The sequence below is a fragment of the Cephus cinctus genome, unplaced genomic scaffold (assembly GCF_000341935.2).
Source record: "Cephus cinctus unplaced genomic scaffold, Ccin1 Ccin1_scaffold0696, whole genome shotgun sequence".
Classification (NCBI taxonomy): Eukaryota; Metazoa; Arthropoda; class Insecta; order Hymenoptera; family Cephidae; genus Cephus; species Cephus cinctus.
In genome coordinates, this window is record NW_014333318.1 from 1,112,993 (window position 1) to 1,128,902 (window position 15,910).

The 15,910-nt window shown below is 40.6% G+C and overlaps 3 protein-coding genes across 6 annotated transcripts in view; 1 reads left to right on the top strand and 2 right to left on the bottom strand.

Moving 5' to 3' along the window:
* The window catches only part of LOC107270022 (midnolin-A), a 14,529-nt gene extending 9,605 nt beyond the window's left edge, over positions 1 to 4,924 (bottom strand). For both annotated transcript variants that reach the window (XM_015744625.2, XM_015744623.2), the window contains exon 1: positions 3,949 to 4,924. In XM_015744625.2, coding sequence (XP_015600111.1) covers positions 3,949 to 4,346 — 398 coding nt within the window. In that variant the 5' untranslated portion in view covers positions 4,347 to 4,924. The remainder of the gene's footprint in view (positions 1 to 3,948) is intronic.
* Positions 4,925 to 5,076: 152 nt separating this feature from the next.
* LOC107270023 (ATP-binding cassette sub-family D member 3) lies at positions 5,077 to 11,474 on the bottom strand. Of its 3 annotated transcripts, none has more exons than XM_015744628.1 (13): positions 11,167 to 11,474; positions 9,645 to 9,932; positions 9,530 to 9,578; positions 9,272 to 9,459; positions 9,096 to 9,165; positions 8,514 to 8,611; positions 7,945 to 8,125; positions 7,641 to 7,853; positions 7,504 to 7,573; positions 6,915 to 7,390; positions 6,534 to 6,833; positions 6,288 to 6,449; positions 5,077 to 6,209 (listed from the first exon to the last, which is right to left on the bottom strand). In XM_015744628.1, exons 2-13 carry the CDS (start codon positions 9,758 to 9,760, stop codon positions 6,132 to 6,134), a joined length of 2,001 nt encoding a protein of 666 aa, XP_015600114.1. In that variant the 5' UTR covers positions 9,761 to 9,932; positions 11,167 to 11,474; the 3' UTR covers positions 5,077 to 6,131. The 3 variants fall into 3 exon arrangements, with proteins under 3 accessions (XP_015600114.1, XP_024943200.1, XP_015600113.1); XM_025087432.1 differs by having other exon boundaries at positions 9,645 to 10,020; positions 11,167 to 11,286; XM_015744627.2 differs by lacking the exon at positions 11,167 to 11,474 and adding an exon at positions 10,861 to 10,924 and having other exon boundaries at positions 9,645 to 10,020.
* Positions 11,343 to 15,852, top strand: LOC107270037 (ADP-ribosylation factor-like protein 5B). Its single transcript, XM_015744652.2, has 3 exons — positions 11,343 to 11,759; positions 12,958 to 13,402; positions 13,583 to 15,852. The coding sequence occupies exons 1-3, from the start codon at positions 11,714 to 11,716 to the stop codon at positions 13,629 to 13,631; spliced, it is 540 nt and encodes a 179-aa protein (XP_015600138.1). The 5' UTR covers positions 11,343 to 11,713; the 3' UTR covers positions 13,632 to 15,852.
* Positions 15,853 to 15,910: the final 58 nt, after the last annotated feature.

The following is a 15,910-nucleotide window of genomic DNA, read 5'->3' on the forward strand; positions in this document are numbered from 1 at the left end:
AGAGAGAGAGAGAGAGAGAGAGAGAGAGAGAGAGAGAGAGAAATGCAATCGATCCCAAAACTCGCTCGTGCAGTCATTATGAATTTGGGCGTAGCTTTCGGGTATAGCCGATGCGCCGTGGAGAGGGTTCTCTCGCCAGTCAGATTTTACAGCACAGGGGTAACGCCCCACACTCGCGTCGACTCGACCAGGAGCTGTAAGAGCATGCCAAACTCGGGGAACTGGATAGGGAAAGCCAACAGTGTAGAGTCCCTCCATTTTCGTAGCTTCTCAACTGCCCCGTTGCTTACACGCAGTATGTATCAGCAGCAGAGGAATCTCTAAAGAACCTGAGTCACTCTGCGCTTGGAGTGCGTTGAGTTGTCTCTCTGGGGCCGTCGCACTGGCCAATAGTTCCGAAGAAGTGAAACGTCGGTCTTTTTTTCTTCTTCACCATTTCGTCTCTCTTTCTCTCGCTAGCAATACGTAGAATGACGCGGGCGTTGGAAAAGGACGAGTACCGTGAAACTTATTTCTAAATCCGAATAGTGGTTGACGTCGATTTCGGTGCGCGGCACCTCTTTCCGCCCTCGGTCGTAGGAGGTGGCCGACGACGTCTCCGCGTCGCCACAGGCAGGAAGGCGCGGGCGAACGAAAAAACAGACTGGTCAGCGGTATGCAAAGTACACGCGTAGGTATGCACGGGCATCATGTGAGGCGGCTAGTGCTGCAATGTCTGTATGGAAAAGTTCGATGTCTCGACGTCCTTCGTGCGACTCGCGTAGACGTTTAGGAGAGTCGAGTGGCTGGGCTGCTGAAGGAAGTTGGAGGAGGATAAGCGGGACGAGGTCTAGAGACAGAACGAGAGAAGGAGCAGCGTGTGCGTGAGAGAGAATAAAGTTGGCTCTCGTCTGGCTCAGGAAGAATGCTAAGGGAAGACCTTTGCTCGAGCAGAAGACGTCGTGACTCAAAAAGGTCTTCGTCTCGAGTTTCTTACTTTTAGTCATTTCATCGAGAAGAAGAGCTTCACTTTCTCTCTCTCTTTCTCTCCCTCCTTCCCTTTTTCTCTTTCACTTTTTCTACATTTTTTTTTATTCCTCGTCGATGCTCCTTCCTTCCCTTACCCCCGTTTCTTACACGCCTTTGTCATCAAGTGATCCACCTCCGCCATTGGATCAACTGAATAGGAATGGGCCCTTCGCTCGAATGGATCTGCGACCGTTCGAAAAATAGCGGATTGCCGTGCCGGACCAACCGGAACGAAACCGCTAGTTTTCTTTTCCGAACCGGAACTGGAAACGTAACGATGGAAAGTGTCCGAAAAGCGAGTATAGATATGGCTAAGATATGACCTCTGCATGGTAGCAATCGAGAAAATTGTAACGATGTCTTTTCATGCACACTATATGCATATATGTACGTGCAGGCACAATAAAAAAAAAATTGAAAATATTCTCAGCCAATAGATTTTCATCAAAGGAACGAGGCTCTACATCCCCACGAAAATGGAAACCATACATAAGGAGCCTAGTAATGCTACCACATGATTTTCTTAGGGCTCACGGGTAACGGTAACGTGTTCGTAAATTCGACAAAGATAAAGAACGAACAGACGCCAGGCTCCACTGCTTCGAAGAAACTCGAGACTCGTTCGATTCCATCGATGAGCGTTGATGAGAATAACGAAAGTTCTTTGAAATGTCTTGATGAGAATTCAGTTTCCTCAGTAATTTCTCCAGAGGTCATTTCAGGCCGTCTGTCTCAAACCCAAACGGATCTAATAGAGGAAGAAGCCTACCCGGAATACCTACGTCAGTATCTCGTTGAGTGGAATAATATCGTACATGCCAACGAACAATCAAGGACGTTTGACCTTCTCTCCCAAGGTAGTACAGTAATTTTAATAAATGACGTTATATCGGGAAGAGCTCAATATAATGTACTATCTCGTATGACCTAACCTAAAACACTCAATCGATTCTTTCCATATACAATAAGATATTCCGCAGCTTCTGTCCGTGCCTGCCGGCATAGGCGGCCTCCTACAAACAATATGGATCCCCAAACGTCCCCAGACCCCTGCGACTGGGCTCTGCATCTTCGATCTCTACTTACACACAGTCGCAACCCCTCGGGGAGCCACGGTGGCCAACGCCAGGAACGAGAATCGACCCTCGCTCTCTCCTCGCCGCACGAAATTCCCTGTGCACGGACTTCCCCAGTCTCTGGGATGACGTGGTGGTGAGACATCCAATGCCGCCGCCTCAGCCGCGATTAGTACCAGGAGCAGCAGCAGCAGCCTCGTCGAATCACTGCTCGCTTCTTACGGATAAGGCAACACCGTTACGATACAGAGCGTCAACGGACACGCGCCTTTTCGCTATCCACACCAGAGAAATAGGATCAGTCGCTGTTATCTTTTGCTAACCGACGCCACTTGCATATTTGCCAGCCATGCTGTTTACAGCACGAGCACCAAGGTATTCTCTGATTATGCACTTTGTCGCTATTGTCAACCCGCAACGAATCTCTTCGAGAATACAAAAAAGTTGCATCAGACCAGGAGGTAACCACGAGGAGGCGCTGATATCTCCATGCCACAATTATTATTATTAACGGTTTTTTTTTCAAACTTTTGAATGTATTCTGATTTCGATTAACGACCAGGGCCGTGTGCACTTATGCACCAAGAGAAACAGGCAAGGACTGTACTGTATATGTACCAATATGTGACGTACATAACACACGCGTGTCCTATCTCTCGCAGTCTCGTAGCTGAAAATACCGCGAGAGTTTCGGTCCCTCATAGCTGTTGGCCCCTCTGCACTTTTCTCGTGGTGGCTTTACCAGTCCTACCTACCTACACGCGTAACAGTCGGACGCCGTGACACGCGTAACGCATGCGCGCATGAGGAACACTGTGATGAGAGAGATGTAGATATCTGAGTAGCGAAGCTGGTTAAGGATGGAGATACAACCCTGGGATCGCTTGTTTACGTGTATAGGTGACTTCCCTGGTGTATATATAAAGAGAGAGAGGAGGCGTAAAGGCTGGCCTCTCCTCGCTCTCGTTCTCTTGCTCTTACGGGCTCACGAGTTCACGAGCTGACGGCAATACTGGGCAGCGCGAGCAACAGCACAGCAACTCAGGTAGCAGCAGCACACATGCATCGCGGCAAACCGGCGTGTACCTGCGCCTCCGACTGGCACAAAGAAAGGTAGGAGCCGCCAGTGGCGAAGGGGTAGAGGGGACACACCAAGGGACCTTCTCGAGAAATACGCCGATTGATCGGGTCTTTGACATGAAAAAAGGAAAATATCGTCTGGCCACTTCCAATCCTCGTAGTCTTCGTTTGCATGGGAATAGACTGTGTGGTTCGAGATCGTCAGGGCGTTTCGATTTGGAGATTTTCACGATAGGTTTATTGGTCCTCCAGAGGTCCGCCATTGGAATCCCATTGAGCATTGAAAGGGAAGAATTTTGCTGTTCTCCTTTAGGGTACCGACTTCTCTTTCTATCGTCGTCCTTAGGTACGCGAGGGAAGAGGGGACGGGCCATGATGGAGGATCCGAGCATCGAGACGGCTCCCTCGACGCCCACGATTTTCAACCCACTCGAGGAAAATTGCAGTGTGCATCGCTGTCAGACAAGGATACGCGTGCGAGTAGCAGCACGATGCATCCGAGTTTAAAAGGCTGCCAGGCGGTTAGACGGGCTAACAAGCTCAGAAATTGATAGGCAGATAGATATGTAAGCAAGCAAGCAGCACGAGAGGTAGAGAGGGTAGAGGCTGATAGGTAGATAGGCAGGCAGGCGGTCAGGTAGGAGAAACCAAGGGGATAAAGACTAGCTGTTTATCGTTCGGTGAAAATTCGCCAGGAATTATCAAAATGAACTTAAGATACGCCTTAGTCACAAACTCACTCGCTCACTTGCTTACTCACTCACTCCCTTACACGCACACTCACCTCTCGCGGTGCAGTAAACAAATACGTTCCTTGGCGACCTTCAGCCTCTTGGAGATGATTTTCTTGAGGCTCTCAACGGTGTCCGTGCGCTCGACGGTGAGGTCGAACTGTCCACCGGTGGTGGGAGTAATGCTAATGGTGATATCCTCAGGGTCTCCAGTAGCCGCGACGCAGCCACACCCCGCCGGAGACGAAGTCGGGGTCGGGAGAGGAGACGGAGACGATGAGCCCCTTGTACTCGTACCCTGGCTGTTATCCATTGTGGGAGCAGCCAATGGCGTGTTTGTCGTGACCTCAGAGTCACCGTCGCCGTCTCCAGCGCTGCTCCTTCTCCTTGGGTCGTTTTCACTTCCCACTGCCGTCAGGTCCGACGGCGGCGGCTCCGAGCTGCCGTCCATCGTTCTCTTCGCTTTTGCAGAGTCCCACCTTGCACGCACAATATGCACCCGCACCCGCACCTGCAACCGGTCGCGGCGTGCGTCCGGCCTCGACTAGCCCGCACCAGACGCCAAGAAGAAAACGCGACGATGCCAACCAACACGACGACGAGGTCAGTCCAAGCGAAACGGAACTCCTCTTCTCGCTATCCAGGCCGCGCGCAATATCACGATCCGATCGCCAAAGTAACGAGAGCTCCTCGATCGATAGCCGGGATACTGGGAGAGCACCACTGCCACTGGCCCCGCACTGACACTACGTGACTCTCCTGTTCCTTGCTCTCTCGCCAACAACCCGCCTTCGACCGCTCGAACCCTGCGACTGCCAGCGACTGTCTGCACTGGTCTGCACTAGCAACCGAAAACCCCTCGAAGCCCCGGCCTCGGCCGGAATCCCAGACCCGGCCGAACCTGCACGAGCGACCAGCCGTTTCGACAAATGGCGATACGAACTCGCCCGAGGATAGGAGCCGACCGAGAATGCGCGAGATTCGATCCGGGGATTAAGGCCGGTTTTTATGCACAAACTACTCCTTTTCGTTGATACTTGGGACATCTGTTTCTCACTCGTATTCCTATTAACTATATAGCTTGGTTGGTAACGTAGGTACTTGAAATTTAATTTTTTTTCTTCTTCACCCATCTACGTACCATCGGAGCATCGAATAAATTGCTCTCAATCACAAATAAGTTCGGTTATGCAAATCAATTTATATTTTGTTGGATATAGGTCCTTACATTTCTTTTTTTTCCTTATTGTCCAGCAATCCCATAATACACATAAATCTTCGAAATAATGTGATCTACACATTATGATTAACAATTAATCTTTTGTTGTTCCGTGCATTCCGTACATACGCCTGCATTAATTCTCTCGCAACGATCATATTAACGGATAAGAAATTCATACATCAGTCGATAACATTTAGGTCCTTTTTTTTCGTAATCCTATTGATTGTACGTATGTAGTCTGATCACGTGCAAACATCTCGCTACTTCATTATTTTCTATTCGATAACGTATATGTATATGTATACTCATATAGCGAAGAATGTTTTCAATCTTTTATACGATTTTATATACATGTGTTACAAGATGTACCACTTTATAAACGGAATTCTAATAGTGCAAATTCCAATCTACATCCTGGAGGTCATTCAGGTTCTTCGGGTACATCTTATACATATTAATTATTAATATATGCACGAAACCGTCCAGAAGTCCAAGTCATTACATGATTCAAGAACTATCCTGTCTCATTCTGATATTCCATGACAACACGCACAGATATTATCTAGCAGATATATTAACAGATGTCTTGATATTATCATCATAAGACATCAGACTCTTGCTTTGACAATCTTAGACGGAAAAGTCTCAAGTGACATGTACGTCAACCTAGGAATTTCATTTAAAACGATGACTATTATATTTTCGGGTAAAAGTATTAATAGAAAAATATAGTACCCCCATTTGCATTGCACTTTGAATCACAATTTGCATATACAAAGTTGATCGCATGCATCTATTCGCACAACACCCTACTACTTGTATTCTTAGTATAAATTTTCGCGCACTTGTCAACGAACGAAATGCCTAGTTGATGGTGTTACGAGATTCTTCGATCTAAGGAAATTATCTGCGTTTATCTTCTCCTCTTCGGAACCCTTTAAGTACATAATTAACGGTCCCTTGCAAAATGTGAATGAATTACGAGTGATTCTTCCATGCAAGGGACACGTGAATTCACGACCCGAATTCCTCTGTGTTGGGTTCGATGGGTTTGAACTCGTATGCACCACGTCCGTCCATTTGTAAATAATACTGCAATTAATAATGTCAGTGAGATATTGGCGATCTATTAGAGAATTGTACATGTCACTGTTAATGCTTGTATACTACCTCATGATGTTTCCACAAGGATCGCCGATGTGACACGGTAAACAAGGTTATGTTAGCACGTCTACAATAGGAATACATAGAGTCCTCGACGTCGACACTCACAGCACTCGTGCACTCGTCCAAGATCGCAAACTGCGGTGCGTGATAAAACAATCTCGCCATCTGTATCGATAATAGTGATTTAGATAGTGTATTTTAGATTTTAGACTAAATCCTTGTTCATTTTAGAATAATTATTAATCTTACTGCAATGCGCTGTTTCTCTCCTCCGGAGAGTACATCCATCCAATCTGCTACTGTGTCCCAACCTTGACTTTGACTGTTCGACTGAGACTCTCTTTCTAGGAGATGACCCAGCTGGACAAGATCCAGTAATTTCTGTAGATCCTCATCCTTCATCTGTCCTCTCCTGATCATCTCAGCTCGTGTGTGAGGATATATCACTTGGTCTCTCAACGTCCCAAGGGTCATGTAAGGTCTTTGGGGAATGTAGAATAATTTCCCACGTGGGGGTTTTGTCACTGTGCCACCCCATACTGGCCAAAGCTAATAAATTGTCAAGTAAAATTTGTATGTGTGACATCGAAGAAGAAATATAGGAATGAAATAAGTCAATTCAATATTTACCTCCCCTAGTATTCTGAAGAGTGAACTCTTGCCGCAACCATTTGGTCCACAAACAAGGACATTCATCCCGGACTTCACCTCAAATGTTAATTCATTAATAAGTATATCGCCATTAGGAGTAACCAGAGGCACACGGTCGAATCTAATGACGTTATCCTTGGCTATTATTTTCCCATCTCCAGGACGACCTATGGGATTATTCTCTAGATTCACTATCATAGTCCTCTCATATTTGCCCACGTTTAAGTCATCCAAGACTCGTCGCAAGTCAGTCACTCTCGCTGTGAAGCCTGCTAGTCGTGTCATTTCTCGTCCTGCTAGCACCAATCTTCCTATAGCTTCTGCTAGCTTGACAAGCATCCTGCCATAGGTATAATAACTCTTGAAACGATGATCAGGAGTGCCTGAGAGGACCGGATGATTCTTTTGGAAAAACGGAATGCTCACTGCATAGAAACCAACTACCGTCGCCACATCTGCAATTGAACGTTCAATTTTTTTTTTTTTTCATTGTTGTCTACAGTTTGCTTGAACAGTTTTTACAAGGTAATAGTTTTGCAACATCTATTTTAATTCTTCTCACACTTACACTTTCCAATGAAATTGTCCACTACGCCCATCGTCACTTTGAATTCAAGAAACTTACGTATATGCGTTACCTGCAATAATGTTATAATGACAAATATTATATTCTAATTTAAAATATGAATTTTTCTTTCAGCTTACCAATTTGTGGAAGCTGGCGAGAAGTGTTAACTTCTCACGAGTGTTACCCTGATAAAAGGCGATTTCCTCTGCATTTGTAATAAGTCGTGAATTGATATGACGATATTCACCCTCGAGTCGTTGTTCTTTTACTGTCAAGTGGCCTATTGGCTTTCTGAGATGTGTTAGGAAACCTCCGGCCGCTACCATGTATGTCAACATGAGAAGCGGTGTCTGTAGGACAAATATTTCCATTGAAGATTATAAAGAAATAAATTATACTGTCAGTTCAATTACATAAATTATATCAAAGTATAGTAATTACTTGTCCACCAAGGTTAGAGGTGAGTCTGTAAACATATATGCAAATGTCCAAAGCAGGTTTGGCAACGTTACTATACAAATCTGTACAGCTCTCGCAAAATTTATCCACGTCTGTGGTCAGCAACTGATCAGGATTAGCAATGCGTGTGTCTAAATTGCTCATTTTGTAATATGTGAAGCCCCTGTGAAAAAGAGTAAATTTATTAAATTATTGTTCTTATACGTGGGGCAGACTATTTGTGAAGTACGATTTGTACAACTTTATAAAAAAACAAAAATGAAGAATAGTTTTATTAGATATCAGTCTCGTATCTAATTAAGGAACTATAATTAATTATTATTCTATCATAGACCTTGGTAGGTCTTAATGCAATTACTGATCGAGAATACAAAAAATATACATGCTCCTTAAACCTTCTATAAAATATTCCTAACGTAATACTGGAAGCAACACCTCTCTGACCCTCCATTGTTTTCAAATATATATCACAACCAAAATGTTTAATAAATTTTCATCATACATACATTTATATTAATAAATGTGAGACGTCATATACTGTCCTTACTTACTTCAGATACTGATCCAGTAAGTAGCGTGTAATGTTTGTTCGCAGCCTCAACTTCACTTCTCCTATACTGTATTTCAGTACATTGTTCACAACGGATATCTATAAGAATACAATTGAAGGAAATTGTTAAGCAATAGCATTATTTGATGAATTTATACAGGGTGTCTCACCGAAAATGCACACCTCGATTATCTCCATTACTATTGAAGATACGGGGAAAAAACGAGCTACATTTTCTTACATCAATAGGAAATGATATTCCGTTTAAAAAAAAATATGTGAAAAAATCATTTGGATGAAAAATCGGAAATAATCGAAGTGTTCACCTGCAGTAAGACACCCTGTATGCATGACGTTGGTAATGAATATACAAATGAAGGTATGAGCAGGAAGTATACTAGACTCTGATGTAGTTCAGTTTTATAAATGTCAGTATTATAATACTTCGATAATTATATAGAAACAAGAATTGATATTTGATTTTTTTTCAAATTGTTACAAGTAAAAAAAAAGTAGCAATAAGGAAAGCTCTACAAATCTAAATTGTTAATTGTGAAATAAGATTACAATTTTGATTACTCACCAAGGGTAATGTAGCTATATATCTTAAAAGTCTCTTTTTAAATAAAGGTGCATCCATGTTGACAATGGATCTAAAAGAAAGAAAGTCCATTATCTTTAAAACTACAAATTAGGTATCTCATATCATAATCCAAGCAAAGGATAGAGATGAGATAAACATTCGTTACTTGTACATACGTTTCTATAAGGGTTCCAGTGTGAATCAACCATAAATCACACAAGGATCTAGCAACAAGCGCAGCAGCAACCAGAGTAACGAAACCTGCTTCTGCTGAAAAAACTCCTGGTATACCAACTGAGAGTAATTGATATAATTGTTTAAAGAAAGCAGCATCGACCTGTGCTCTAGGTCCTTTAGGTTTGTCCTGTAATAAAATATTGAGCCATAAAGCAAATAATTTAAAAAAAAAATTAAGGAAATAATATACTTCGTACCTCCTTAATAACATACTGAATGTCGTTAGCAGGCCAGGAATTTTTAGAGCTAAAAGAGTAGTCAAATCAATAAAATTTCCACGAACTATAAAGAAGTTGTAAAGTTATGAAATACCTGGTTTTCACTATATTTTTTCTACTTCTGCGTTTCAATATCCAAATAAGGGCACTGATAGTTAATGCACCAGCTACTGATTGTTTAGTCACGTATTTACTAAGGATCGGAGCCATCGTCCTGGTCGTTCAAGGCTTCTGATACTACCTGAAGGCGTTGAAAGAACGTCAACGATGTGTTGTGCATCAGTTTCAAAGCACGAATCACTGGCAGTTACATGGGTCTGCTTTTGCGATTACAGCACTGGGATCTGCAGTGGGGCAACCGGTCCCTCCCAAATCAGTTGGTCTGCAAATCAGGTACAAGCCAGAGTACATTCAGCCGCGCCTGAGCAGTTGATTCTGCAGAGAACTTTCTTATTTTTTTTGTCGATCACCTTAGAGTAGACAAAGAGCAAATTTGGCATTATTCGCATCGATATCAAAGAATTATCATTCTTAGATTAATTTATAATCCTGACAGTTTCCAATACGCAGACGTGGCATAGCCAGTCGGTGGGGATATTTAACTAAATAGCTGACGCATTCTTTTTGGCACGTCATGGCTATTCTTTAATGACTCTGTGGAATCTCATATCATCACGAAACTGTATTTCCATTTTTACTAATGATCTTGGATGGTATAAACTTGATAACTATAATCGACAAATCGTATGTTCCAAGACAATTAAGAGGACTCACAAGTACCGATCGACAATGTATCGTTACCAGACACGGAAATCGTAAATAGCACAATAGTTATATGGATTTTTTACCCTAAGCAAAGTTTAAAAACCATTTCAAAGTATTTTTGCAATAATTCATTCAAAACTAGAAAATACGTTTATCTCAATAATTAAGACATTTAGCTTGACGCAGTGGACAATTTTCCAGTGAGATATTTTCTTCAGCATTAGACTAATCATAAGATGGTTAATATTTATGTTACTCTTGAAAAATGTGTCTTCAGCTTCGCAATGGCAATTTTCGTGATTTAAAAGTCTGTATCGTTTGTGCTTCATGGTACATTAATCAAGTCAAAATATTAAAGATCAGAAGTCGTTTTACCGAGTAGTTTCTGTGAAAGCTGTCATGGTCATTTGAAAATGACCTATCTACAAAATATAAGCTCAAAAAATACAGAAATATGGAGTTCATTTAGGACTTATATGTAGCAAGCTATAAACGGCAATCGTTAAAAATACTATAATCATGATTAAAAAAGACATTGCACTTACATCGAATAGAATCACACGAGTCTGCAAGTGCAATCCTAAACGTACTGAAAGATTTTATTGTACTATATGGAAATCAACCAATTATTTATTAATAAGACGCATAGGTGAAGAGGTCATTCGATAATTCTACTGCAGCTTACAAATAAGCAGAAGTGGGTTTATCGAGTTAAGAAGAATTAATGTCTGCGTTACCTTCTGTCGGAAAACACAGGATTGCAGATTCCTGACATACCTTGCGATTTACTGCATGATCATCACAAGATTACACTTCGTGTGGTTGCTTTGATTTATCAAAAGAAACCTCACCTGTTTCTTGGTTTCATCTTCGTAGGAGGTTTGGACTGAATGCGCAACATGAGGCACTCACTGTTCCGCCAATGACTGGATCGAAAACTTCGAGTGACGTCAGAATCTAAATTCTTCGACGGCTGATTGGGCGTAGGAGGCATTTAATGTGAAATGCAACATGTCGCGATCCGCTTGATTAGATTAGGGCAGGTCCGTGTACCGTCTCCACTGTTTTCACACTTTTAACGACACATTTAAACTGCTTCCAAAACTTCGTCATATTTATATGTGACTTCGCTCAACGCTTCGCAGCCGCGTCCATCCTTCACTTCCACTTGGTCCCGCTTGTTCGTTACTTGAAAGTACGAAATTGTACGTGTTTTCTTGTTCTGTGTCAGTCGCGAATGGCTCGACGAACGTAACATAACATAATAAACCACACTCAGTGACTATGGGACGCCCCAGATCCGTCGAGGCCGGAGACGTAATTTTTATCGCGAAGATCACCGAGCGCTACATTTGAGTAAACATTGCTGCTCGACGAAATCGAGCTTACAACGCCAATATGGGACTTCTTTTCTCCAAATTATGGAGCCTTTTTGGGAACAAAGGTGAGTACTGATAGTCGATTGTAGAGATTTTCTTCTTTAACAATTTTATTTTTTTTTGTATTTCTGGTGATGGGTCGCTATCAGGTGTCATCTTTTGTTGATCCTAACCTAACAGTCTACAAATTTATAATTTCCTGTACTTTCTTGTATTACTATACCAACATATGGTTTAATCGTTCCATTTCCTTGACAATCGGTTGTCACTTTCACAAAGTGGAAAGTCTCAGGTGAATTTTCGTACCTGCTATATCACTCTCGTTATCTTTTATTTATAATTTATGGACGACCTAGATTTTTAAAATGATTTTCAAGGTTTAACGTTTCGGGGGCATTGTCAGGAATGTGATCACGTTACAAATAGGAATTCCACACTGGACGCTGACTTTCACTTGTGTAAAATTTTCTACGCTTAACAGATGTTGGGCTATTGATTATTATTGCTCGTTAATATGATCCTTCTGTATGTACACGATTATCCTTGAGTAACGTAATCCATTGCTTCCTTCGTGAATAATGAATACTGCTAGTTTCGCTGCTGTATAATATTTTAACAATAGATTTACAATTAGTGCTATCAAACATTTGCCTTTAATTTGGCTTGCTCTCGTTTTCACTGGATTAAATACAGGCGGTAAATTTATTAGCACAGTGATGAAAGTAACTACTTCCTGTCGCTTTACGTTGTTCTCCTGTCCAATGTCAATAGTCAATCATTCCCAATTGAATAAATGTAATTCTGCCACTATATTTTTCAATATGTTCATTATCATACAAAAGACTCAAAGATCAATGATAAGAATTTACCGCGTTTGTCGGGTATTTCAAATAAATTTTGTATAATATTACTGCTTGCTTCAACTTTTTTTCTTTCTTTTATTTGTTGAGTTAAAATTTCTGACCTTAAATTGAATTTAATATTATTGGATCAATGCATGAGGAAGAAGATGAATAATTAGTTTTGAGATTTAATTTTATGCTGAACTCATTTTGCCTTTGGAATGACTTCATATACGTACCTTATAAGTTGTTGACTTTAAAAGCAGTTTAAATATTTATAAAGACTGACTCTCATGCTACGATATACAATTACGTCGACATACCACGTGCACGACATATGTTGAAAACATCCAAATTATTGCTTGGGTTGTCAAATGTTCCAGACTTACAGGAAAGTCAGAATTCTTTTTATTTTTTACAGAGCACAAAATAGTCATGGTTGGTTTGGACAATGCAGGGAAGACTACGATTCTGTATCAGTTCTTAATGAACGAAGTTGTTCACACGTCTCCAACTATTGGTTCAAATGTCGAAGAAGTTGTATGGAAAAATATTCATTTTATAATGTGGGATTTGGGTGGCCAGCAGAGTCTACGAGCTGCATGGTCAACTTATTATACAAACACTGAATTTATCATTATGGTGATAGATAGTACAGATAGAGAGAGACTCAGTGTAATCAGGGAAGAACTTTATTCAATGTTGAATCACGAAGAACTCAGTAAAGCCAATGTTCTAGTCTATGCCAATAAGCAGGATTTGAAAGGCAGTATGTCGGCAGCTGAAATTTCAAGACAATTGGATTTAACATCCATCAAGAAGCATCAGTGGCATATACAGAGTTGTTGTGCACTGACCGGAGAAGGGTAAGTGGAACAATCGTGTAAATACAGATAATACTTTTCATCGCAGGCATGACAAAAGTAAAAGTCATATCTCAAAGCATGATATCTTGTGGTCGCTGTTAATTAGTCCGAATCTACATTATTGGCAGATAAAGTTACTTTTCTTTTTTCAAAGAGAAATAACGCAATATTATTTTTCAGTCTGTACCAGGGCTTGGAATGGATTGTTGGACGTCTAAAGAAAACATGACGCACATTGTGAACATCGCAAGCAACTCTAACAAACTATTACGACTGTATAAAAAATCCGACGATTAGGTACCGTGCCACTTTGATGGTTGTACAAAGTAACACATTCTTCTAGACTTAGCTAAATTTGGTATGACTCTGAAAGTGTAGTTGCATAAATTAATGCGGCTCTGTGGAACATTTTACTATGAGTGGTGGACGGGACGAAGGTCCATTGATACAAAAAAAAATTTGAGAAGAATGTGTATGAAAGATTTGAGAAGATTTAAATTTCCGAATGAGATGAGGCAGAGACTGAAGAATTCTTATGAAATTATTTTGTCCCTGTAATAGTAAATGATCGAATACCTCACTGTCGATGTAGAATTATGTCAAATTATTACTACTGATAATGATTTGACTTTGGCCACTTGGCTTTGAAATAGTTATCCCCAATTATTACTTTATTACGAATTTACGTAATTTGCTTAGAAACATGGAAAATGCAACTGAACCATTTTACCTTAATTCGTCTACAAATGCATATATACTATTTTCATATCGAGGAAAACGGGTGACGTGCATTTCGTAGTTCGTTTCGCTTTCTTAGAGACCACTACTGAAATTATATTAATACAATTTTGCGACAATGCATACAACATTTTTAATTGCAATCAATATAAATTCTGCTCAAAGGTATGAATTGAATATGGTTTTTCGAGTAAGCCTAGCCAACGAAGTTTAACATGGAGATTCTCCATTTTACTCTTGCAAGATACAAATTGCTCAAGATGGTTCTGTTGCTTTATGAATCCCGTCCACCTTTGATGATTTTGATGACAACTTAGTAGAAAGAAAAAATAAAAACCCGTGGACGTATCAAGTCAATGTATAAACAAACGAATCTTCTTCTTGATCCTGTTGACTTTATGCTCTAGAGAGCCAAGTGCCAGAAAGAAACGAATGAAAAGTCAGTCGTACGGCTTGTTGCGCAATTACAGAGGTAGGCAGGCAGTGTATATAGTTTTTATACTTCATCGGTGACAGTAATCCAATGTAAAAAGATAAACAGACACAAGTAATGCATGGACGCAGGAATACGACACATGAAACGTAGAGACACACTATACACATTGGTGATAACTATAAATTGCCTCAAATTTTGAACGTCCTTGCGTGATAATTTAACTGATTTATTAGAGCTTGATCACATGGGAACATCTTGTAAGACTTCAGGGACTTCAGGACAAGGTTACTCAACAAGCACGACTTAAAACTTAGACAGAATCCAGACTACTCTGTGATACGTGGATTTAAGGGTGAGACAGTTGTCTGATTTTTGTCAACGGTATAAGGTCTGTGAAGATAAATTATCATTTACTGACTCGCGTTTTTTTTTATTGCTCCAAAAAAATATATTTCTCTTGGTAACGGAGACAACTCATGTGATTGTATATGCTGGAAGTCGAATGACAATGTTGTGACAGAAGTGTGAACATTTCTTTTTTCTTTGGGTAGTGGCATTCGATACGATTTCAATTGTCAGACAGAGAAATACAAAGCAAAATCAATACCTGATTGATTGTAGAAACCAGACAATTGTTTCATTATTCTCAGCTGAGTTGTGCAAATATAATGACTAATTTTTATGTAGCTATAAATACTCCCTTAGATAATTTTACTTGTAACTTAAAGCATACGTGGTGAAACATTACTAAATAACGAATCTAAATAAAGTGTTATTTTAGTAATTGTTAATTAAACCATATAATTGACTAGTGTCATCTAAAGCCAGAGTGAGAGGAAGATTTACGATTACAGAGAGAGAGAGAGAGATAGAGAGAGAGGGCGTAGTATTTTTTTCTCATATTGAGAAAAGTAAGTAAAAACGAAAATGAGTTTTTTTAAACGAGCATGGAAAGCTGTCATTATTTCTTTTATTTGTTTCTGTCTTCCTTTTCTATCTGTATATCATCTTATGGACATGGCCCAGTCCTCATAGGCATTTACTTTACATCCCTGTTGCATCGATTGAAGAAGTGATCAAACAAGAAAGTAAATTATTGCATTTTGCTTAAAAATTATTAATGTAAGATACGCATTCCTTTTGAATGTCCTTCGTACAGCATTCGCGAGTTATAATATGAAAACAAGCAAAGGAGTATATTATGTACAAATTTGTTAAATGATTTGAGGATTGAAATTCTGAAATAAAAATAAAGAAACTATTATCTACAGCCAAATCATCACCTTCATTCGCGGGCCCACCGAAGACAAATTTTTAAGAGTAACCCTTCCATC

Bases quoted from the DNA above. Each gene is read 5' to 3' on its own strand.
- LOC107270023 (XM_015744628.1), bottom strand. From the start codon at position 9,760: ATGGCTCCGATCCTTAGTAAATACGTGACTAAACAATCAGTAGCTGGT. The intron at 7,391-7,503 runs GTAAGTGTGAGA...GTTCAATTGCAG, and splicing joins GGACAATTTCATTGGAAAGT to ATGTGGCGACGGTAGTTGGT. The intron at 6,834-6,914 runs GTAAATATTGAA...ACAATTTATTAG, and splicing joins TCTTCAGAATACTAGGGGAG to CTTTGGCCAGTATGGGGTGG.
- LOC107270037 (XM_015744652.2), top strand. From the start codon at position 11,714: ATGGGACTTCTTTTCTCCAAATTATGGAGCCTTTTTGGGAACAAAG. The intron at 11,760-12,957 runs GTGAGTACTGAT...TATTTTTTACAG, and splicing joins GAGCCTTTTTGGGAACAAAG to AGCACAAAATAGTCATGGTT. The intron at 13,403-13,582 runs GTAAGTGGAACA...ATTATTTTTCAG, and splicing joins TGTGCACTGACCGGAGAAGG to TCTGTACCAGGGCTTGGAAT.